This window comes from Apteryx mantelli, chromosome 1 (genome assembly GCF_036417845.1).
Source record: "Apteryx mantelli isolate bAptMan1 chromosome 1, bAptMan1.hap1, whole genome shotgun sequence".
Classification (NCBI taxonomy): domain Eukaryota; kingdom Metazoa; phylum Chordata; class Aves; order Apterygiformes; family Apterygidae; genus Apteryx; species Apteryx mantelli.
In genome coordinates, this window is record NC_089978.1 from 137,442,582 (window position 1) to 137,466,309 (window position 23,728).

Below are 23,728 nucleotides of genomic sequence, written 5' to 3' on the forward strand. Positions count from 1 at the left end.
TCCCCCTTGTTGATCTTTATGATATTCCTATCAGCCCATTTCTCCTGCCTGTTGAGGTCCCTCTGAATGGCAGCATAACCATCTTGTGTATCATTCAATCCTCCCAGTTTTGTATCATCTACATACTTGCTGACCATGACCTCTGTCTCATCATCCAGGTCATTAATGAAGAAGTTAAACAGTATTGGCCCAGTATTGACCCCTGGGAGACACCCCTAGTGACTGGCCTCCAGCAGGACTTTGTGCCACTGATCACAACCCTCTGAGCCCAGCAGTTCAGCCAGTTTTCAGGCCACTTCACTATCCATTTACCCAGGCCGTATTTCACCAGCTTACTTATGAGGATGTTGTGGGAGACAGAGTTGAAAGCCTTCCTAAAGTCAAGATAGACAGCATCCACTGCTCGCCCCTCATCCATGGAGTCAGTCATTTCACCATAGAAAGCTATCATGTCAGTCAGGTATGACCAAATCCATGATGACTACCACCAATCACCTTGTCCTTAATATGTTTGGAAATGGTTTCCAGGAGGGTTTGCTCCATCTTCCCAGGATTTGAAGTGAGGATGATTAGCCTGTAGTTGCTCTTACTGAAGATAGGAGTGATAACTGTTTTATTCTAGTCCTCAGGAATCTCCCCCAGTCACCATGACCTTTCAAAGATAATCAACACTGGTCTTGAGGTGGCATCAGCTAGTTCCTTCAGCACTCATAGATGCATCCCATCAGGTCCCATGGACTTGTGTATTTCTAGTTTGTTTAAATGTTCCATAACTTGATCCTTCTCTACTGAGGGTAGGTCTTCCTCACTCCAGACTTTGCCACTGCTCTTAGGTACCTGGGATTCCTGAAGGCAAATCTTACCAGTAAAGACTGAAGTGAAGAAATAATTTTCCATGTCTTTTGCCACCAGATCCCCTGTCCCATTCAGAAGTGGGCCCTAATTTTCCCTAGTCTTCCTTATACTGCTGATGTACCTATAGAAGCCCTTCACACACACCCCTCCAAATTCAGCCCCAGGTGCATTTTAACTTTCCTAACTCTATCCCTGCACATGTCGACAATGTCTTCAAATTACTCCTGAGTCATCTGTTCCTGCTCCCACCTCTTGTATGCACCTTTTTTTTGTTTAAGTGTCATTAGGAGCACCTTGTTCATCCATGCATGCCTCCTGCCATCTGTGCTTGATTTTCTGCACATCAGGATAGACCATTCTTGAACTTAGAGGATGTGATCCTTGGAAATCAACCAGCTCTCTTGGACCCCTCTTCTTTCCAGCAGTCTCCCATGGGAATTTTCCAAGCAGATCCCTGAACAGCCCTAAGTCTGCTTTCAAAAAGTCCAGGGTTGTGATCCTGCTTTTTGCCTTATTCCTTTCTCACAGGATCCTGAACTCCACCATCTCATGGCTGCTGCAGCCAAGGCTGTCCCTGACTTTCACATACCCAACTGGTTCTTCCTTGTTTGTAAGTATCGAGTCCAGCAGACCACCTCCCCAAGCTGGCTCCTCACTCACCTGTGTCAGGAAGTTGTCATCAATGCACTCCAGAAACTCCTGAATTGCTAATGGCCTGATATGTTACCCTTCCAGCAGATATTCTTTTGCCCTGCTTGGTCAGGTGGATCACACCTCTTCCTAGCAGTCATCAATCCTTGTCATTGACACCAGCTGCACAACATGTTATTGACCCACAGGAACTTTCCTCTTCTTCTCAAGACCTTCTCTTTCCCTGTTAGTATTGGGGAAAAAAACCACTTGGAGCCCCTTACCCTTGACCATTGACCCCCAAGCCTTGTAGTCATGCTTGATATGCTTCAGGTCTCCCCCTTGGCAGTATTGTTCATGCCCATGTGGAAGAGCAGCAGGGGATAATAATCTGAGGGCTGGACAAGTGTCAGCAGTCTCTCCACAGTGTCCCAGATCCAAGTTCCTGGCAAGCAGCAAACCTCCCTAGACAGCATGACAGGTAAACATATGGGGGCCTCTGTGCCCCACAGGAGGTATTCTCCCACTACCATCACTTCCCACTTCCTTCTGGTGCTCCTGCATGGCTTAGGCCCAACCAACTCTGCTGCTTCATTGGCCAGCACTTCCAACCCCTCATCTGCTATGAGTGCACTGAACCTATTCCATAGCTGAAGGTGGAGCAGGAGTCTTCCTCCTGTTGCCAGAAGTCACAAGCTTCCAGCCTTCGCTGTAAAAGGAGTCTCCATTTCCCAACTCAATAAGCACAGACTCTGGTTACATCTCCTTCAATACAGTTAGGGGTTCAGATTCTTGTACCTGCAGGGTCTTGGAGAAGATCCGTTCAGTCTCTTTCTTGTCACCTCTGATGATGCAAAGTCTGCTGACCTACTCCTGCAGTACCTTTACTTGGTGACAGTAGTGCACTTGCCAGCAGCGCACACCTCCTAAAGGCAAGGAGACTATGTCCCTTTGCTCCAGCCTCAGTGAGAGGCCCCAAGCATTCCCTGCATCCTGAGACTTACAGAGCTGTATCATTCCATTGGGATCTGGATCTGAGTCAAACCCTCTGGTGTGCCAGGGTAGTTGCTACAGCTGGCACTGGGGAACATGCCCTGTGGTCCATCACCACCATTACTGAGCACATTAACACTGCTCTCAGCAGAGGTTCTTGTCCCCTTCTATGCACGCTTCTGTGTGAACTGCTGCAAATAGTGCTGGTTAGATCTGACACATCCAAAGCTGCTACATGAATTTGAATGTCTAACACTCAGGTACTAGAATAAGAATTTAGATACTTATTCTTTAGATTGCATTTGATATCTTCAGTGCCTAGGTATGGAATTAGCTGCTTAACTTTGGGTACCTCTGTTTGCAAAATGTTCTCATGATTTTCTGCAGATGGAGAAGACGATTGTTCCCAGATGCTGTCTAACTAAAGGCATGTCTCCCACATTTTTGCCATTTATTCCAGCTGTTAGAAGCGGGGGGGAGACAGTGAATCTGAAGCAGTGTGACTTTGGATGTTAAAAGATAGTGGAGATGTTTAGGTCAGGGAGAGCCAGTGACTCTCGATCAAACATGGTACTTTTCAGCAGCACTACAAACTTACCTTAGGATCCGAGAGTTACACAAGATCCTGTCTAATTCATATATTGCCACTGCTGTGCAATTTTCTGTAATTCTAATATAGCTTTCATACAATGACCAATTCCACTGTCCTTATCCCAGATTGAAAAGTGTTTTCAGTATCTGTCTGTGGTCTCCTTCCCCCACTCAGCTGTTCATCTGTCTTCTTCCGTTCTTGGTTTGAAACTCTGAAAGCTAGACTAGCAAGATGCAAATGGCGGATAGAAACTTCCTGTTCATGTGCAAGCCCCACATACAATAATTAGAGTAAAGAAATAGATGTGTTGTGTGAAAGAACCACTGATTTCACATTGCTTACCTTTTTGCAGCCTGGGTTTTTGCAGCCTCATCCTCTTGGGTCATGTAAGTATACAATATCGGTGTCCTCTTTAGAGGTGGTCTGATATCAACTTTTTGATGATAGAATACGGTCTACTGTATATTGTGAATTCTTTCCAGGAGTGATTTTTCTGGAGGCTATAGGCCTATATGTCCCCATTAATGCAGCCTGTTCATTCAAATAACATGCCAGGAGCCAAAAGACTACTTGGCTTCCCCATGTCAGTTAAGCAGCTGTTCTGCTGGCATCTGTGCTCAAATGTGCAAGAGAGCAAAGGACCTAACTTAACAATAAGGTAGTTTGCATGTGAGGTTGGGTTAGTTTGCAGCCTCATCAATGTGCTAAGTTGCATGTACTCAAATGAAAATTACCACTGTGCAGATAACTAAGGTAAGCTCTGTGGAGAACTAATATATATATATGAGGATTTAAGTATTGAGTATGGGTGCTCTAGAGAAGTAGGTGATATCTTTAGCACTTAACCAGATTGACCAATGTACTGGGGAAAGACAGAATACAACTGTTAGCTAGTGGGAGGGGGATAAATAACTAACAAATCACAGAAAGCTTTTTTCTCTTCTGCAATGATTAATGAGATAAAAATAAGTAAATAAATAAGTATTACCTCATGAATTCCAAAGTGAGCATAGGAATCAAAATAATAATCCCTGGATGTCATCTCTTCTGGATTGAGAAGTTTTGCCATCTTGCCTCGGCCCGGGCAGCTTGGTTGCAATGGGACATGTATGACAGATTGAACTGGCTTTGGAACAACAATAGGCTGAGGAGGCTGGGATGGGACAGGGCAAGCCTAGGAGAACATGTAATATTGTTAAGAGGCATCATTAAAACAGAACATTTCTATCTATACCTAGCCCTTGGCTCTGGCATATTATTGTAACTAGCTGTGAGATGGTAACTCAGAGGACACCTCGGTTATCATAAGTGGAATTTAGGGAAATGACTGCCTTCTATTCCTGGCTCTTTAACTTATTTACCTTGTTTTGGAAAATTTCCTTAATGGCTTTTTGCTTAACGCCCTTCTGCAGCTATTTATGGCAGTGCAAAATAATTGCAAAATATTGGTATTGGCTGAAGTGGGTGATTCTAACCACACACTGACTAACCTAACTGTTGACACAAAGCAATTAAAAGCTGAGTTTTTTCCAGTAGTGGCCTTTTCTGTCAAACTGCCACAGCTTTATGAGACACAACTTGTAATAAATGGTTCCCCTAAAAAGAAGAGCTGATAATCAAAGGATTTTGAATATAGTGTTGTTGACAAGAAAGACAGGACTCTCAGTAGATTCTTAATAGTCAGGTTATGCATCTGAGTTATCAGTGATGTAGGTCTGAGAATGCTCACAAAGCCCCTCACACTATCCAATAGTCCCTCAGCATGCACAGAAAGTACTGTGAGGAGCTGCATGGGATATATTATCCCTTACTTCAGTTTCCTATTGTTGGAGATGTAGGATTCCTGTGTTACCAATACCCTTCTGCCCCACCACACTTCATATTTCCTTGGTATTATGCCTCCAACAACAAAACTTCAATAGAACCAGAATACACACAACACCTCCTTGACTTGGATTTGACACCTATCGTCTATAAGGCAGAAGACAGAATGTTTCACAAACATTTAGCTGGAAAGAGACACAGAACATGGCAGGGCCCATAGAGTATCTCCATCTTTCATTCTTAGCATGAAGCAAAGTGCTGAAAGCTGAGGAAGACTGAGTGAGACAGCACAGCTTCACATGGGCATGAAGTCACCTGCAAACTATGGGTCAACAACTTCTTGTGTTGAGAAAGCTGACTCTGCTTAAACTATGTCACACCTTTTCTACTTTTCTCTGGCTCCAAATTCAATAGTTTCCCAGTGGGAACCAGATTTGCCTCAGTCTCTCCTAGACAGTTTTACAAGGTTTACGCTATCTTCTGTGGTTTGATACTGTGAGAAAACAATCCCTTGTACACTTTCTGAATAGCATCAATTAGCCTAGTTACTTTGATACAAAAAATCACTTTGACCTTTTCTTCCCTTGCTCATTTGATGATTTAAATGTGTCATCTTTTGATGATTTCCTTGGTCCATGAATACTAGTGATTTACATTCCTGTAACACATTTCATCCCAAAAGATCTATAGAAGTGGTTTAATTATAGGTCTTTTCTATTTCTTTTTTTTTGACTTTGTCATCTCACCCAGTTCACCTCCCAGCCAGCATGCTTAATCCCAATTGGTATTTGTATTTTTGTTCTGCCTGGTTTTAAAATGTCTAGGCACAGTCATTTCTCTTAGGAGATTATTTCATTGCCAGACACAGCTCATTCTGTTAAGGTGTTGCTTGTGATGCTCTTCTCTTCCAAATTTCATCCTGATACTTTAATTGTATACTTGAGGTTATACCCTAACTAACTTCTTTCTCTACTTGGTGTATATACTCATTTTTTTCTGCTTATCTTGCCTTCCAGTCCTTTCCGTATCTGTCTGCTGATTTAAACTGTGGATGTTCAGAATAGTGTTTTAATTTAATACGAACTCTGTAAGGTCTTACGCTTTTCTCCTGAATCATGTCCTTCAGTTTCCATATCACTTTACAAGCAAAAAATATAAATATAACATTCACTGAATTCTCTATTCTGTTCCTCTCTTAGGTAATAAGGTTTCCAGACAGAATATAAGACAACGTAGGCAATTGCACAAAAGCTATCTATGTTACTGGAGAGAATCTGTCAGTTTTTGTAAATGAAGCCAAAGAACTATTAGCATCTCTATGGCTGTCAAACTGCAAACTCATATGTGATTTTCTGTCCAATAGAAAGCATTTTCCACAAGAAAAGGAACTAGAATTGAAGGTGGATAATCTGACTGGTTCTCAGGCAGTATCAGTTCTGTTCCCAGCTGAATGGAGTTTGCCTAGATAGGGTTGTGAGAACTGGATTTATTCTGACTAAAGATATAAAATGAATTTAATTCATCAGTTCAGGCTAAGGAAGCCTGTCTAATTGATTTTTTCTGCTGTAAAGGAACTAACATTGTTATCTCATGGTCTGCAAGACAGCCATACTTTTCCTTTAGAGGTTCCAGCAAGTTTTTTGCTGATTCTGCTACGGCTAAGGAGTGGCAAGATAACTTTGATTATACCACTGAGGCAGTACTAGAACTTCAACTCACAGTAATTTTCAGGTTTATCTGCAGTGCCTGGAGACTTACTGCTCTCAACAGTCCATCTACCTCTCTGCCAGAGGGTAGATATTCCATGTAGTGGAAAAAGCAGAAGACTATCAGGTCTGCTTCCCACTTGTCTTTTGCAGCCCAGAATTCTGTAGTAAAATGCATTGATGGTGGTTGTGTGAAAATGTTAGGCTGGAACACCTTTAACTCATGCACTGTCCATCTGTCACTGATGCTATGGGTATCATATCCTTGTTCAGAGGAGGACATAAAACTGGGAAACCCAGAAAACTGGGTGGAAAGTGATGACGTTCTCAGCCAGCAGCACACTATGTCATTGAGACTTTAAATCAGCTGCTTCAGTCCTGCTTTAGGCATTAAGAGTACAGCACACGCATTTCAAATTCAAATGATGCAATTTTTGCAGCACCTGCAATAGACACTAATAATTTCTGTGTGTAGCACTTTAATTCTGAAAATGTAAGACAAGGTCACAATCACAAATGTAGTTTTGTGAGTGGGGCTCAGGAAATTGCTCTGCCATTCCAAGGTTTGCTACAGACACTGTGAACAATTTCAGTTGAGAGTAACTCGTGGCCTATGACAGCAAACATCATGGGAAAACACATAAGCATAGTGGACTATTACAAAATAAAGAAATATGATGAAAGCTGTTTTATCAGAAAGAGTAAAGTCCTCAGGTCTACACCTCTGTGCTTGCTGAGCTAGAAATGACTAAGCTTTTAGGAACATGGTTTAGCTGCTTGAGGAGAAAACGTGCCTCCAGAGAAAAGCCATTAAGGAAAGACAGCTTCCTGAATCCCTTCCAGAGTTGAAAAGTATCCCTGATATGATTTACTAGTTTAGTACATATATATATCCTGCCTGTCAGAAATGATTAATCTTTTGAATAACTCCCACAAAGGGAAGGTACCTGGACTGGCAGTAAAATTCACATCAGTCAAGAGGATCTAACCAATTCTATCTAAATTAATCAAGCTTATTACAAATATGGATTCCAGTCAGCTGCACACGACTCCAGAACACTGACCATTGCTGATGCTGAAGTTTGAAAGAATGCAAGCAGCTGCCTCAGAAACTATTCATCTGTGTGCTAAATAAGCATCCCTCCAGTTTTCCATCCCCCTTTCCTACCGCAAATAGAGTTGGAGGATCTGAGAAACAATCTTTTTCCACCACTACTATGGGATTTAGATCCTGGTGTTGTGTGCCATTTCAACACTTAAGTTAGAAGGAAATTATGCAAATATTTTCCTCTTTTTAAAAATTAAATGAAATTTATTTCCTCTTTCTTTGGGGGCAAGGAGGGTAGATTACAGATGGGTGAGATATTAGTAATAGGACCACTTTTTAAAAACCTTTGAGTTCCTGCAAAAGGCAAGATTTGTAACCCTCATTCACTTCTCACAATCTCAGATCTGAACATCTCAACGTAAGTTTATAAAACATAGATAGTCATTTAAAACAGTGATCTGATTTTCAGATATGTGGAGGTGCCCATCTGCAATGGAAATGGTTGAAATTCTTTCTTCTTTCTTGAAAACTGGACCTATTGATTTTAGGTACTTAAGTCAATACAGGTTTAGGAGGCTAGCTGGATATACAGTTCCCATAATGCAAAAGAAAACAGGGTATTCAAAAATCACAGGCTATTTTGAAAATTTGAGGTATATCCATCTGCCTGTAGAGAGGCAAGACAGGTTTGGAACCTTTTTTAAGAGGTTTGTGACAAAAACTGAAGTATGCAGAGTAAACATAAACTTACATTTCAGTGTCAGTTTCTTGACATTACAATGGAGACACAGGACTGAAGATTAAAATTAAATCCTCATAAAACTTTTGTTCAAGCTGCAGTGATTTCTCCTTTTCAAATTCTTAGATATTTATGATATTTTCAAGGGCATTGAAGAGGTTAGTAACAACTTCTGCCTGGAAACTCCTACCCTTTCATTAAGAAACTCAGATTGCAGATGGTGTTATAGTTTAATCTGAATCAACTTCAGCATTCATTTTTAAAAAAAAACAAATGGCTTTATAGCATCTGAATGTTAAAAACAATTCTTGCTTGGGCCAGATAATTTTCCATGTCAAACTACTAGAATTGAGTATGCCTAGTACTATTTTCATCAGTCTGAACTTAATAATATGCACCTTTAGCATGGAAAAGATTATCATCTGATATGCAATTGCCATAGCAGCTCCAATGGTACAGCCTCTTCCTGCTGCAGGAGTAAGAGCATAGCCAGATAGGAGAGGCATTTGGTACCCTCTTGCCAAACGTGAGGCTTACCTTTACAACAGCTTCTTGGAAGACATTACCCAGTGGCACAAGTTAAAACATCCCATAGTTCCTTTGACCCATATACTCTTGGAATAAGTCTTGCCCTAGGTTTGTGGGAGCGTATCTTGAGTGATCTTTGGGTTAAGCATGGAATCTGGTCCATTATCTAAGCAAGGAAAATTTTAATCTATTTTCTGAGAAAATTAAGTTGTCACAGTGTCTTGTCTGGGTCTCCGGTTGATAACTTTTGAACTTGTCCAACCCAGCCTAATGTGAGGGAACAGTGGAAATTTCAAGCACATTTGTATTCCTACACATTTCTTGAAAAGCAGAAATTAGGTAGAAGGAGGCCCAATTTAATGATCCACTGAAAGCAAAGCACACAGATTCCACTTGTTATTCTACTTGCTAGCAACTAATTGAGCCAACTAGTGTATGTTACATGTGTAATGTAACCATACAGTGTTATCAGTAATGAAGATGTAGGAGGAAATCTAGGGAGAGCTCAGAACTGAGCTGGGAGATGAGGGAATAAAGTGCACACACATGCAGGAAACAAAGCTTCATTAGTTTCCCTGCTCATGGAAAACTCTTTTTTTTGGTCAAGGATGTGAAGTCTCCAAGGAGTGTGTGGAGAAAGACAAAGGGGTACCGAGAGAGAGACCAGGTGAGATAAGCATTCAAATGTAGACAGATATTACTGGTTGGCAATGAAGACTTTACATACTTATACATTAGGTAAATATTTCAAGAATTAGAGCCTTGAAAGATCAGTAAAGAGAATCTGCCTTTCCTGGTGGATTTTCTTTTTCCTAGTGGAAGCTTTGTGTTGTGTGATATTTTTCAAAATCACCATGAAATAGCCAGTTCCTCAGCAGCCATAAATCTGCTTTCTGCTTCATGAAAATTAGGCTCAGTCAGTTTATTTACAATTGCAAGTGACTATGAGTTTAGTGCAACTGCAAATCTGTCCACTATGTATAAATGTTAAGAGTTTCTCAGGAGTCAAATACACTCTGTGAAATGGGATAGAGAACTTATTCTTAAAACTGCTTGTTTAGAAGCTACTACTTTTTCAGTCATTTCAAAGCCACACATTCTTCTGAACTTTCCAGATGGAGTGTCTGAAATGCACAATGTCAGATGAACCTATCATAGACAAACCTGTCCACTTATTTTCAGCAGTTAATTCACTGTCCTTTACAGACAAGTGTAGTTCAGAGAGCACTGCAGTTGCTTCATGTTATCCTTACGCTAATTGTGATGATAAGAATATTGTGAAAACCCTGACACATATTCTGAAATCCAAGGCTCCTTTGTTTGCTTTAGAATAAAGCCTCAGTCTAGAAAAACTGTGACTGAGCAGACATACAAGGAACTTATTTATACAGTAAGCAGTCAAATCCCAAACAGGACAAAATAAAAGATGCAGTCAGGTCTTCAGTACGATAAAGGCATGCTAGCATATTTGGGCTTCAGCAGAAATAACACTGGCTGGTGAGAAAGAATGCAAAGACCACAAAAGTCTGCAAATCCATTACTTACTAAAAGTTAAAATGTTTAAGTATCAAAATACAAACACAAGGTAGGAACTTTGATACCTTTGTGAATCTGACCCAGGGATATTACATACTGTCAAGATTCCTAATGGGGACTGTCTAATAGGGACTTACAGAGAAGATGGAGCCAGACTCTTCTCATAGGTGCCCACTGACAGCACCTATGCTGTGTGCAAGGGAAATTCCAATTGGGTATAAGGGAATATTTCTTCCCCCTGAGAGTGGTTAAGCATTACCACAAATGTCTAGAGATGCTGTTGGATCTTCATCCTTGGAGACTGCAAAACTCAGCTGCAGAAGTTCCTGAGCAAGCTTTGAAATTATCTTTGTTCTGAGCAGGATGCTGGACTACATGACCTCCAGATGCCCTTCCACCTGTATTATTTTATGACGGTAAGATATGGACTATGCAGGAGATACAGATAGCATTAGCAAGATAAACTTGTAAACCTGAGCCTTGTGGAGACTAGGGGATATGTTATGTCCCAGATTTATAAATTTACACATTCAATACGAACACATAAAGAACCTTTTCTCAGGAAATTCAAGAGTACAAACTATCAGGAGAACAGGAGGACATGACGCTCTGGAATGAATGAATTGGGAATGGAGAGACTCTGAAGCTATATGTAACAGAACTGGTCTGAAGTGACAGGAAATGAGATGACAGGAAGCAAGGATGGGAGTGATGTTAAATATCTGTAGCATTTATAAATACCTGAGCAGCCTTAGATCATGCTATGTGCTGGTGCAGTTAAAAATACTACACATCCAACCTGTCCTCTTGCCCAGTGCAACTTGGGATAGAGCAGCCAAAGACAGGTTCAGGTTGCAAATTGTATGAAGGCTGAGGTTTAATTCAAGTTGTGTTTCTTTTTATAAAAACAGAGAATGTGCAATGGGTGTAGAGCAGAAGGTCCAATGTAGGGCATGAATAGCAATACCTTATGACAGTCCCTGTTTGAGCACAGAGCAGAAGAAATGATAAGAGAAATGTATTACTATTAACAGAAATTTAGTCTTTGCAAACTACCTCAATAAAGGATAGCAAAGCATCATTTGAATAATGTTGAGAGGTCTTTTTCTTAGGACAGGGTCGCATTGGGATTATCTTTGGCATTTGACAAACCTAATGTCTGTTACTGTCTTAGACTTACTGTTACACCTTCTTGGTTCACAAGATCCCTGTTACAAGGAACAGCTGGAAAAATACCTGTGCTTTCACCTATACAATATCATGTAGAGTTGGGGATCTGTCATGCATCTGTGTGTGGGGGGGGGGTTGCGTGTGTTGCTATGAGCTCCTTTCTACAGCCAGTTGCTATGCAAATTGTTTGAGTTCACAAGTGGCTACTGACTCTTCATGAAATCATATGATACACTTTCTCCTCAGTGTTAGGATGGCATTTATGAACAGAAGAGCTTAAGGGAAACGATTAGACCAAAAGGATAAGACTACACCTCTCTTCCTTAGTTAGATCTTATTCACTAGTTCCATAAAAACAGTTTAATAAAATTAAAGATGCAAAACAATTAAAGATAAATACTATCTCATAAAGTGCATAATTAATATCTGGAAAAGCAAGATAATTTTGATGTGGAGCTTAGTATATTTAGGCAAGTGTTAGATGTATACATATGAATAAAAGAACCCTACAAGGAATTCAAAAAAGAATATTAGAAGCTTGGTGGCACATCACAGGTGTTAACTGACTGTGAGCACAAAGACTTGTTGCACAGATTACTGTTTCTCTCTCCATTCTGAACTCCTTTTCATTTTTGTCTGAAACGTCTGTTATAATAATTTTGTTTAATGTTACAGAGTACTGGCATAGAAGCAGTACTTGTCCAATCTGGTCTGGCAATTTCTACAAAGGATGTCAAAGATAACTGACTGTCCTGTGAGCATTTCCAGTATAAATAATTGCACAAAGTTATCTGTCTCGATTTTGTGTTCAGTGTACATTTTGACAAGTAAAAGTTTGCTCAGCCCAATGTCCATGAGGACAAGTATGAGCAAATGAAATTGCTGAGCTGATTTTTTTTAGCAAATTCCCAGGAATGATACTCTTTTATGTTCACCCAGTTCTTGCCCCAGTGCCTTTCCTCTCGACAACATAAACTGTTTTCTTCAGCAAAAATATGAATTCATTAGACTCTGTTGCCGATCTGTTTGTTGAAAGCCCCTTGAGCATCATGTGGGATGAGCTAAATTGTGCGGTGAAGAGTTTGACACATGATGGCTAAGGTCTCAAAACCATTTTTACTGGAGTAAAAGGGAGTTTTGCATGCTTCATCTCAGTGGGGAATCAGGATTTAGAACCTTTGCCTTCTGGTGAATAGCATTAAAAGTGAAGTATAGTTGAGAGATTGGCAAATCCAGTCTTCATTTCAAGCAGTAGAAGCTGAGTTACTGGAACAAATAATCTGGAAATGAATCTTCACCAACAGCCATGCTGTTTCCCTCCAAATATACAGCATATGTATTTGTTACAGTGTAATGGTCTCATTCACATGGCTCAAGAATCTGAATTGTAGAGACTGAAATAGAGGTGAATTTTAAAAGTCATAAAGGAGACCAGCTGTGAGGTTCTATGGCTGAATGTTCTGACGTTTTGTTTCCACTCGTGCACGCTCTGGTATTTTGACACTAGCTTTACACCTATAAGTAAACCCAGCAGACTGAAAATACAGGCTAGATAATCAGTGCTGCTGTGTGTAGGAGAGACATTCCAGAACTCTCAGCCTTTTTCTGGCTCAGTACCATGTATCAGGACAGTTAGGAACAGAAAGATTTCTTATAGAGCTCTTCTGAATTTTGTGTCTTGCTAAGAAGCATGGGCTTTCTGGTTGTTGCAGGTTACAACATCCTTTCTTCTGTTTCAGAAACTGGACTGAACAGCTGACTCTGCTGTGTGGATCATAGAACAGCATAAATTGGCAGCATAAATTTTTCACAAGGCCAGAGGCTCTGACAGCTTGCAGCTTCTGGTCTCATACAGATTTAAGATGACAACATTGGTCTTTCTGGCAAAAGAAGGTGAGAATTTGATTTAATTTCATCATTCTTCATTCATGTGGGAGGAGATGAGACAGGACAGCAAGGAAGTACAGAAATGTACCTTAATGAGCAGTCCTCAACCTATCAGAATTGACCAGGTGAACTTCTGAAATGGTCATGGGAATTTAAAATTAAAAAAGGAGGTCAATTGTGAGAGCAAAGAATGATGTTACCAAGAATGATGTTACCAGCCATGTGTTACATACTTGATTTTACTGCTATCAAAATTTGAGGCACACTTAATACTTAAAATAGCTGTTAAAGTTTAGGGAGCACTTAAACTGACTGATTGATCACCATGAATAGTTTTCCTTCTCTTCCATTCAATTATCCAGAAAAAAAGAAGTAGGTATGAATCATGTTGTATGTTTTCCTGGAACATGATTTCATCCTGAGGTTCTTAGGAGTCTTGACACAACCAGAAATACCAGACTTTTGCAGCAATACATCCAAAGCTTACTAGAACAAAAGCAATCAAGACCTACAGATACAAGAAGGGGAAACAGCTTGATGTTCTGAAAGGGCTATCAGAGTCCAGCTGTTGTCCGAGTTCAGGCGAAGGTTTGAGGTATGTCTATTGCCTATCTGTTGAAAATCAGGAAAGGGGAAAAGATGATAGCACAATTTTCCTTTTGAATTAGGCTATAGATTCTGGGAAATAGAGCTCTCCAAGTTAAGCATCATTTTATTTCTGATTTGCATTCAGGGAATTGCACAAGATAAAGAAATATCTCTACACTGTTAAAATGCATCAGCTGTTCCAGCTGATTTTAAAATGTTGGTCAGAGTCCCAGGGAATCTAAAAACAAACCATACCAATTGCATTCCTGGGCATTCATTGCAAAGTCACCTCTAAATCTAGTATAGACAGTTGCTAATATAAAATGTATATTACTTGCACAGATACAGACATTTTGATGTCCCATCTGGCCTGATTCGTGTGGATCTTTCAAGGGCAAGCATTTCTACACCAACAACAAAATAACACTCAGGTATGCCATGCTGTTCAGGGACCAAACTCACACTGCCACTTCAAACTCCCATAATCAGATTTGGTATGGCTGAGCAAGAAGGTTGTGGAGGTGTAATACTGCTGACACTGTACTGTCTTAAACTGCAAGTGTCAGTCTTTCCCTTCCCCTCAGATCATGAAGCCTCAGCTGTCTAACTGGTGTCACTGCACTTTTTCTGCAATGGCCGGTGCAATTGCTGCAGGTAGTCAACAAGCACAAGCCTTGCCTTGTTTTTTTGAGCCCTACGATAGGATGGAAACCCTTGGATTTATGTGTGGCTGAGTGGAGTCTTCAAGTTCTGCCCATTCAGCACTAATTCTAGAGCACCTGGGCAATATGAGGTAGTAGCTGGCCCGAGGACAGTATTTCCCATCCTCTGATGTGCATGAGAATCCTGATAGCTTAAGGTTCCTAGTGATGTTCCCTGCTGCTTGGCTAGATTTGGCACTTTGCAATCAAATAGGAGGAAGAAATTGTTCAATGCTATTTTTCCCAAGAGTACCTCAAAGCCTGATTTATTATCCAGCAAGTAATAATTCAGTACCTTTTCCTCCTGGAGTGTGGGTAAATAATCAATCAGTAAAAAATCAAGCAGTTTTCTAAGTCTGCCTTTAATCCTACATTGTACAAACCTATTTGGACTAGCTGAGAGGAGGATCTAAGCTTCTCATCATTCTGCTTTTGTTGGCCCCTTCCCTTCTGTGTGCATCAGAGGGAACTCATCAATGTACACTTAATACTTCCCTTCTACAGTGTAACTCACAGCGTAGATAGACTGCACTGGAGAATAAAAAGCCTGCCGTTTCACTTCTCTGAAGAGATCAACATCCAGTGCACTAGGCCCTTTAAAATAAGCCTCCATGGTTTGTGGAGGGTCATCCTGGGAAGCTGATGTAACTCCACATAAATTCTGAACTACAGACTATTTATCATCTTAAGCTATGAAGCCATGAATGGTGCATAGAGATCTATAGTCAGAACACTAGGGCCCTGATAACAGGTGGTAGTTAGTTGTACTTCAAGGATAACTAGGAAATTCAGGTCTTTCTGTGAGAAAAGTTTTCTTAAGGACAAGGTCATTTTCACTTTGTCATGAGCCAGGGAGGAAATGCTGCTGTTAATCTGGAAGCAGTGAGTAGAAATGTTAATGGGACTGGTGTTTTTTATTAAACTCCAAGTGAAGACAGACATTCATATACCAGATTACTTTTAAACTCCTTGCTTCACAAGGCTCAGATGGTTGTCGAAAGGGCAAGCAGAGGCTATAGGATCCTCTACTGAAAATACCAAAATTGTACTCTGTGGAGAGGAAGAGTTTGTTGCAGTTCATCGGATAAACAGTTACAAATCTATGAAACCAGAGATGTGTGAACATTTGTATAGATCCTGCATTATGACTTTCTTATTAGTTTCTATTATTGTTGCTGCTGCATTAGTGCCTGCCTTGCTGAACAGAATCATGGGTCCAGTGTGCTACATGATGCATAAATGCATAGCAAATGTTATACCCCATTCTGAGAAACTTCTCAAGACAGACACAAAGTAGAAAGGAAACAGGAATCTTTAAGTCGCTTTACATCACCCTGACAAGTGCAGGAATTTCGGCTGAGAAAAGAGGATAGGTGCAAGATTCGTGGAGAAAAGAGGATAGGTGCAAGCACCCTATTATCACTGCTCATAATCTATCTCTTGTGGTGGAGAAGTAGCTGTACCACTAGCAGCCTCTTCCCCACACCATCATCATCATCATCATGTTTTGTGACCTACGAATAAGAACCAGAAATCTGTAAAAAACTATAAAAAACAGTTATTTTTAGACCATTTGTCAGGGAGTAAACTGAAATTAGCATAAAAAAAATAGACTCCTGCTAGTTTCAGAGGCTAATTATCAATAAAAATAACTAGAGTAGTCTAGCTGTACAAATTATTTTCATAGATTACCAGAAAGGCAAGTCAAATTTAAGGGAAGCCTTTCCTTCACTACAAATAGAATGCTTAACTAACCAAACTCTTAAAAAGACAGGTCTCACTTAAAATAAGGAAACAGCTTACAGCTGGTTTAGAATAAAATGATAGGCAATATCAATTAATTAGTATAACCATTTTACAAAATAAACTCCGGGCCTAATTCACAGAATCACAGAATGGATGAGGTTGGAAGGGACCTCTAGAGTACATCTAAGTCCAACCCCCCTGCTCAAGCAGGGTCACCTAGAGCACGTTGCACAGGATCACATCCAGGCAGGTTTTAAATATCTCCAGAGAAGGAGACTCCACAACCTCTCTGGGCAACCTCTTCCAGTGCTCTGTCACCCTCACAGTAAAGAAGTATTTCCTCAAGTTCAGATGGAATTGTCTGTGTTTCAGTTTGTGCCCATTGCCTCTTGTCCTATTGCTGGGCACCACTCAAGAGTCCAGCCCCACCCTCTTGATACCCTCCCTTTAGATATTTGTATACATCGATAAGATCCCCCCTCAGCCTTTTCTTCTCCAGGCTAAACAGGCCCCGCTCTCTCAGCCTTTCCTCAGAGGAGAGCTGCTCCAGTGCCCTCATCATCTCTGTAGCCCTTCGCTGGACTTGCTCCAGTAGTGCCACATCCGTCTTGTACTGGGGAGCCCAGAACTGGACACGCTACTCCAGATGTGGCCTCAGCAGGGCTGAGTCGAGGGGGAGGCTCACCTCCCTCCACCTGCTGGCAACATTCTTCCTAAGGCAGCCCAGGATACCATTGGCCTTCTTGGCCACAAGGGCACATTGCTGCCTTGTGGTTAACTTGGTGTCCACCAGCACTCCCAGGTCCTTTTCAAGGTCCTTTGTTAATTCAAGCCTCTGTATAAGAAATACAAATAAGTTTTCAGGCATTATTTAGCCAATTACTTAAAGGGGTCCTGGGCAGATAATAGTTAAGGCCTATTGACTTCAGCTGGACTTAAACACCTTGCTGGTTTATAGGTGTGGTAGATAACTCAAGTAGGTGGTGGCTGTAGAAGGGAAGATTGAATCCAATGTGTATAGCATGTTTTGGTTCCTCTCCCCAGTGTTTTCAAATCTGATCAGCTGCCTTTTTGTTTGCTTTTTTTTTTTTAAGTCTGAAATGATATTTACTGTTCATGAAAGGCAGGAGATTGGTAGCACTGAAGAATAAAGTCCTCACTTTTATCTTCATAACAGAAACAGTTACCATTTCCTCTGCCAAGGTACCTCAGTCTTGTTTGAATCTCCATGTGAACGGAGAGTGGAGAGCCCTGACTAGTCCTCAGACCCCTTGCCTGCACTGAGACTACCAAGACCATTAGGTTGTTACTGATGCATGCTCCACATATAAGGTCCAAGATCTACAGCTCTTACTCCAGTCATCAGACTTTACTCAGGCAAATAGGATCTTCATTTGAATGGTATTACTTTATGAGGAAGGGAATATCAGATGGGTAATGAATGCAGTGTTAGCAATGCCATTACATTTGTGATAGGAACCTAGAGGTTGGAGACTAGAAAGAACATATCATAAGACCTGGGTAACCCAACTGTAGAGCAAACAGTCAGTCCTGCTGGACATCAGCAGCACCTCTTGTCTGTGACAGGAAGCTACCACAAAATAAAGATGAAAGTTCAAAGCATAATGCTTATTCATTTCTTTCTCTCCATGTGGACACTGATGCTGAATCAAAAGTGCCCCTATGTGGTTTAGCTTCATCTACTTCCTTGTTTGATAAAAATAGCACTTCTAGTGCAGCATAGGTGTTCACTCAAAGACAAAGCATTGTTCAGATTCTGTCAGGAAAATTAAATGGGGGAGAGGAGAGGAACTCCTGACCAAATGATCATCTCACATACAGAGCTGTAGAACAATGAGATTGCCAGATCAGATGCATGGAAGTTTTCAGCTATGGAGAACACTGTGCTCTGTCAGCTCAGTAGAACGAGAAGTGCCTCCTCATAATTATTAAATTCTTCATGTGCCCGAAAAACTTCTTAGAAAGACAAATGATTGTTTTTACAAAAAAGTCATTTTTCTGATGCTCCTTAGAGCTGCATGCTAAATTGATCCCTATGAATGAGGTTATGATGTAACTGGTACACAGAGAATTTCAGGCTTGATTATACTGAGCATCTACTTTCTTCTGTGGAGTTGTTATAGTACCTCTGAGAGTTTCAAATTTCCCATATTTGCTGTTTCCCCATACTTGCTGTGACCATGCTATTTTAACAGAGGGAGCCAGGCAACTTGTTTCATTTTTAATAGCCTTTGTGCATACAGTCCTCCATGTGCTTAGCAAATCTCTAATGCCCTGAAAGTCATTTTGCATCTGATATCCAAGTCACTCTCTTTCTTTGTAGTATAGCTTCAGACACCTCAGAATGATAGCTCTAGGAAGACATTATACCCTGTAGGCTTTGCTAAGCTTTAGGATGGGGGAGGGGAAAAAAATTTCCAAATGGTTGCCTACTATCCATCCTAGCCTGGCTTTTGCTCTTATTTCAGTTAAGTTTCTCATTTAGCTCATCTGTAAAAGAGACTCAGCCTAAGGTGTATCTAGATTTATCCATTATTACTTCTTAACTTCTGCAGGAACAATGAGGACAGAAAGGAGAACAGGGCTGAGAAATGACAGTTCCTGAGCTGAAGTGCCAGAGAAAATCAATACACTGATTTACATGGCTTAGTGCAGCTTCAGACCTTCCAGCAAATACACATCAACATTGAATAGAAGTCCCACATTTGCCACCTTCAGTTGTCAAAGAGTCAAAAAATAGTCTGTTTCCCTGCATAGAGCAAAGACATCCTCCCTCTCCTCTGGAACTGTAGCTCACTGGTCTTAATATATAACAGCATAGGTTTTCTTTTGACCTCCTGCCATAACCAGGCTAGAAGTCCTTTGTCCTCAATGTTGGGCCTAAGCCCACTTCATTGTGTGACTTTGAAGGAGTCGGCCATATCTTAATGCAGGTTACCTGAGTATTACATCCTTTCTGCAACTCAGTATTTCTGTTGGTAATGGTTAGAATAAATCACTTGTGAGGATTCAAATCTTAATTTGTTATCAGATGTAAAGGGCCCAACTGTAGAAAGATCCTTGGGGAGAAGACTGGCAGAAAGCCTTTACCTTGTGCTTAGGAGCCCTAGCTGCTAACGCAAAGAGAGGAGCTTTTCTGCCTCACAAAGCATGGGTAGGTGTGCGGTGGTTGTGTCTTGGGCACTGGAAAGTTCAGGAAGACACTTTCCCTTCAGGATTTACAAGGGAGAGTGCACCTTCTCTTCTCTCTCCAGACTTTTCCTGGAGTGAGAATATTTTAATTTTACACTGAATGGTTTGAGCATGTTGGTTAAATTATCACACATAGTCTACTCTGAAGCACATCTCTATTTGCTAGGGAGCTGTCTCCATCTTGGCTTTTGCTATTGCCATTTGCTTTCCCTTACTTGTTGTTTCCATTTTCATAAGGGGCAGGGTGTTTTGTCTCAGATGATGCTTTCATTGATGCTGTTTCATAAGGCAACATATGTTATTGTGTGCTGACAGAGGACACACACTTGGCTAGAATTGAATAGAAATCCTTGCCTGATTTATGGACCTAATGTAGAACCCTTTCTTCACAAATGCCAGCCTATGACTGTCCTGACAAGTATCAGTGCCTCTTTGCAACAAGCAACTGCAATTTGCACCACACAGTGGCAGTTGAAGAAGCAACTACTGTGAAAAAAACAAAGTTATAATGTGACTAGCATATTCACAAGAGTGCACATGAAATAAACATGCACTGTCTGTCTTCTACCTTCACAATCAGTAGTGAAAGGGAGACCACAAATGGTTCATAGGAAAGTGAAGATTTTGGCTGGTTCATATTTATCTGAATAGCTTTCCTAAGTTGCTCTTACAATGTGAAACCCAATCAGCATATTCTTACCATTGATGAGGGTGGAAGATATTCCAAATATACTGACAGATGGGCCCAGAGGTCTTTCAGACATAGCCATGTACTGAAAGCAATAAATGAGGAGCACTGATCAGGGAAGAACAAAGGGAGACAGCAAGGCAGAAATTGAGGGAAATGTTTGTTTGTATAGGGCAGAAGGCCTTGCCTCCCCTTCTAAAACATCTGCCTTCGGCCAACCAACCCAACTGCCTGACCCATCTGCTTTAGCTGTACTCCTCACTCCCTAGATATAAAGGGCAGACAGTATTGGCCATATAGACAGAATAATCTTTTCTGCAGGCATGCAAGGGCTGTCTGCATTCTGCTACACCATTTCTGTAGCTGCTGCATGCCCTCCCATGCTTTTCTGTTGGCATCCTGTGTGTGGTCTGATTCTTCCTTCTTGTTAGGAAAAGCTTTGGCTCTGTCTACTGCATTCACAGGAGCACAAGGACAGCAAGACTGCATATGTATGCATGAGTGGCTCCTCTTCCCTTTTATTTGTGAAATAATAGAGAAGGTATTCAAACGATTGCTGTAGAATTACTGCAGACTCAAGAAGTCCTTCTGAAATGAGAAGAAATATACTGAGATGAAGTATAGAGCTAAAAGGAAATTATTAGAGGCAATGTGAGTTGAAAATGTAGCTGACAGTAGAAAAATTTGTATAACTGGGCTTCTGTTCAAATTAATTCTGCATTGATGCCTGTGTAAATAGGTCGATCAGCATGAAGACTGTTGTTCCTTGATTCAAGTGCTTTTGATTTGTGATTTTCACTGTTATTCACATGCCTTTTGTTAACTTGAAAATGTTAGTCAGGGAATCTCAGCTTTATAAAAATTCTTAACTTTCACAGTTGTGAAGAAAACCTTGAAAACAATGAGTTCCCTGGTACTGAAAGGCCTATAAAAGAAACCTATTAACACAAATTCAATATCTTTTTTTAGCCAATTTCATCACCTTTCCACATACGAGGTTGGCATTATCGCTCTTTAGCTACAGTAAGGGTACAGCATGAAGAGCAACGATGCAAATTTTCTTAATGCACCTGCCCCGTTTGTGTTCAGATATCGCACTAGGCCTTCAGTTTTTCTGTTTTAAGTGCTGATGAAAGGGTCAAAAAATGCTAAGAAATTCTGTCCATTGTTTAGGATAACTGTGATTCAAAGGATAGGAATGAAAGTTTCATTTGCTAGTTTCCTGGACATTAACATGACTTAAGAAATAGACAAAAAAAAACATAAACAAGCAAGCCAATAGAAGTAAAAATACTTTTTTCTCCTTATACCATGCTGTGGGACGTATCACTGGATTCAGATCTGCCAAAGCTGATTTCTCTATTTCATGAATCTCAGGACCCCAAGAACAGCATTTGGGTCACTCCACCACTACTCATACCTCATTCCCAAGACAAAAACCTCTTTCCCATTAGGTAGAGTGGTGATTGTTACACAGTGTTGGAAGCTACAGTAAATTAACATGGGGAATATGAAAAGAATAAAGATGTTATTGAGACTGAAGGGGGGGTTTTTTGGAAACATACCAAGCCTCTTGGGATCTTGTTTCTTTAAACATTTCTCCTGTACATAGAATGATTGTCAGCTGAGTGGGACAGAGGAGGAGAGGCATCAGCTCTCACTGCTGAACTGACTGCACATTTAAAAGTAATGGAAAGGGAGAATTTTCTGGCAGGGAGAAGATTCTGAAAGAAAATTTGCAAAACACAAGAAATGGATTTCCCACAGGAAAAATTAGGTGAATTAGGGGAATATGTTTTCAGAACTGTTGTGTAAATGAAAATACCAGTGGTTGGTCTGTTAATATTATCGCAGGGACCTCAGCAGTGAAGTGGCACATTTGCAGTTATAATCACATGAACTAGATATTCTGTACTGAATGCTAATATAAGGAAGGCGCAGCACCTGATCTTGGATCAATTTGTTTATACAGAAGTCCATATGAGCCAGAACATCACACTAACTCTAGACACTTAACAGAGGCCTCTAGGTTGGCAGCCTGATTACCGGAGTTTCTATCTAGGAGCAATGAAAAGAAAGCTGCTCCTTTAAAAGGTAATTCAGGTCTGAGATGGGCAGAGTTGACCTACAGAGGTGCTTGTCTCTGTTGACTAGACAAGACAAGTAGGCCACCAACTCAGGCAGCTTGTTAGAGCATTTGGAGTTATGTGGGCTGAATCCAGGCTCCTGTTCGCCCATTTAAAATAAAATGATAATAAAGGCTCGTTGACTAGATGATAGAAGACATCCGGACCCTAAGAAATGAGCTGTGCATATTTGTTAAAATAGCATGGAAAACAACCTATCGACATCAAGAAGATCCCAAAACAGGGGCTCAAATAATTGTTGAATCCTTTCAAGAGCTTAAGCATTGCAAAAGACAAGTAAAAGTGGGTTTTCTTGAGCCATTGAAGCCTTGGAGGTAAAATCATTCAGCATCAAATCAAAAACAGCCCTTATTTTTCTCCTTTTTAATGACAACACACTCATTTTCAGCAGAATAATTATGAAGCATGATGAGATTCAGAGGAATGCACCTGTTCTGTCACCAGAAACATGATTGACACAAATTAAATACCACAAGCAATAAGCTTTCTTTTGAATGCCATGCCATGAAGAAAGGTCTATATTAAAGAAGAAGAAGAAGGAGAAGATGAAGGAGAAGAAGGAGAAGGTAGAACAAAGGAAACTGACAACAGCAACTTCCCTACCTCCTTAGACAGGTCCAAATAATTAATGCCATCTTGATTCCACCTAGGATTCCTAACTAAAAAAAAAAGTTTATTAAGTAGTATTTGGATCTTCAATTGATGTCAGAGATAATGAAGCAGTTAAGAGACTTAAACTGAACGGAAGTGGTAAAAGCTAAATATGGGAATGATGGCAGATAGATTAAGCAATTAACTGCCTTGATTTCCATTGTTCTGGATTATCACAATTGAGACTGTAAGATACAATTCATCCTTTTCATTTTATTGAGACCTCATTTTGTCAAGTGTTGAGCAGAGTTAGTTAGTAACTGATGTTAGTGGTCAAAGTCTAGCCCTGTGATGTAAGCCTGAAGCCAGAATAAATGTTTTATTTCAGTTGAATTACTCCAGATGCATATTGCTGTAAGTAAAAGCAAGTGTAATCAACAGAGATGTGAACATACTCAACATTTCACAGGACAGAAAACTTGAGGAGAACAAGGGACTGGGTTCCTGTGTTGCAGATTCCTAAATTTACTAGAATTTTTAAATATC

The 23,728-nt window shown here is 40.5% G+C and overlaps 1 protein-coding gene across 1 annotated transcript in view; it reads right to left on the bottom strand.

Annotated features, from left to right (window-relative positions):
* PRMT8 (protein arginine methyltransferase 8) overlaps positions 1-23,728 on the bottom strand; it is a 76,798-nt gene that overhangs the window by 33,860 nt on the left and 19,210 nt on the right. Inside the window, exon 2 of the mRNA XM_013956219.1 lies at positions 4,059-4,244. Within this exon, the coding sequence (XP_013811673.1) occupies positions 4,059-4,244 (186 nt within the window). The remainder of the gene's footprint in view (positions 1-4,058; positions 4,245-23,728) is intronic.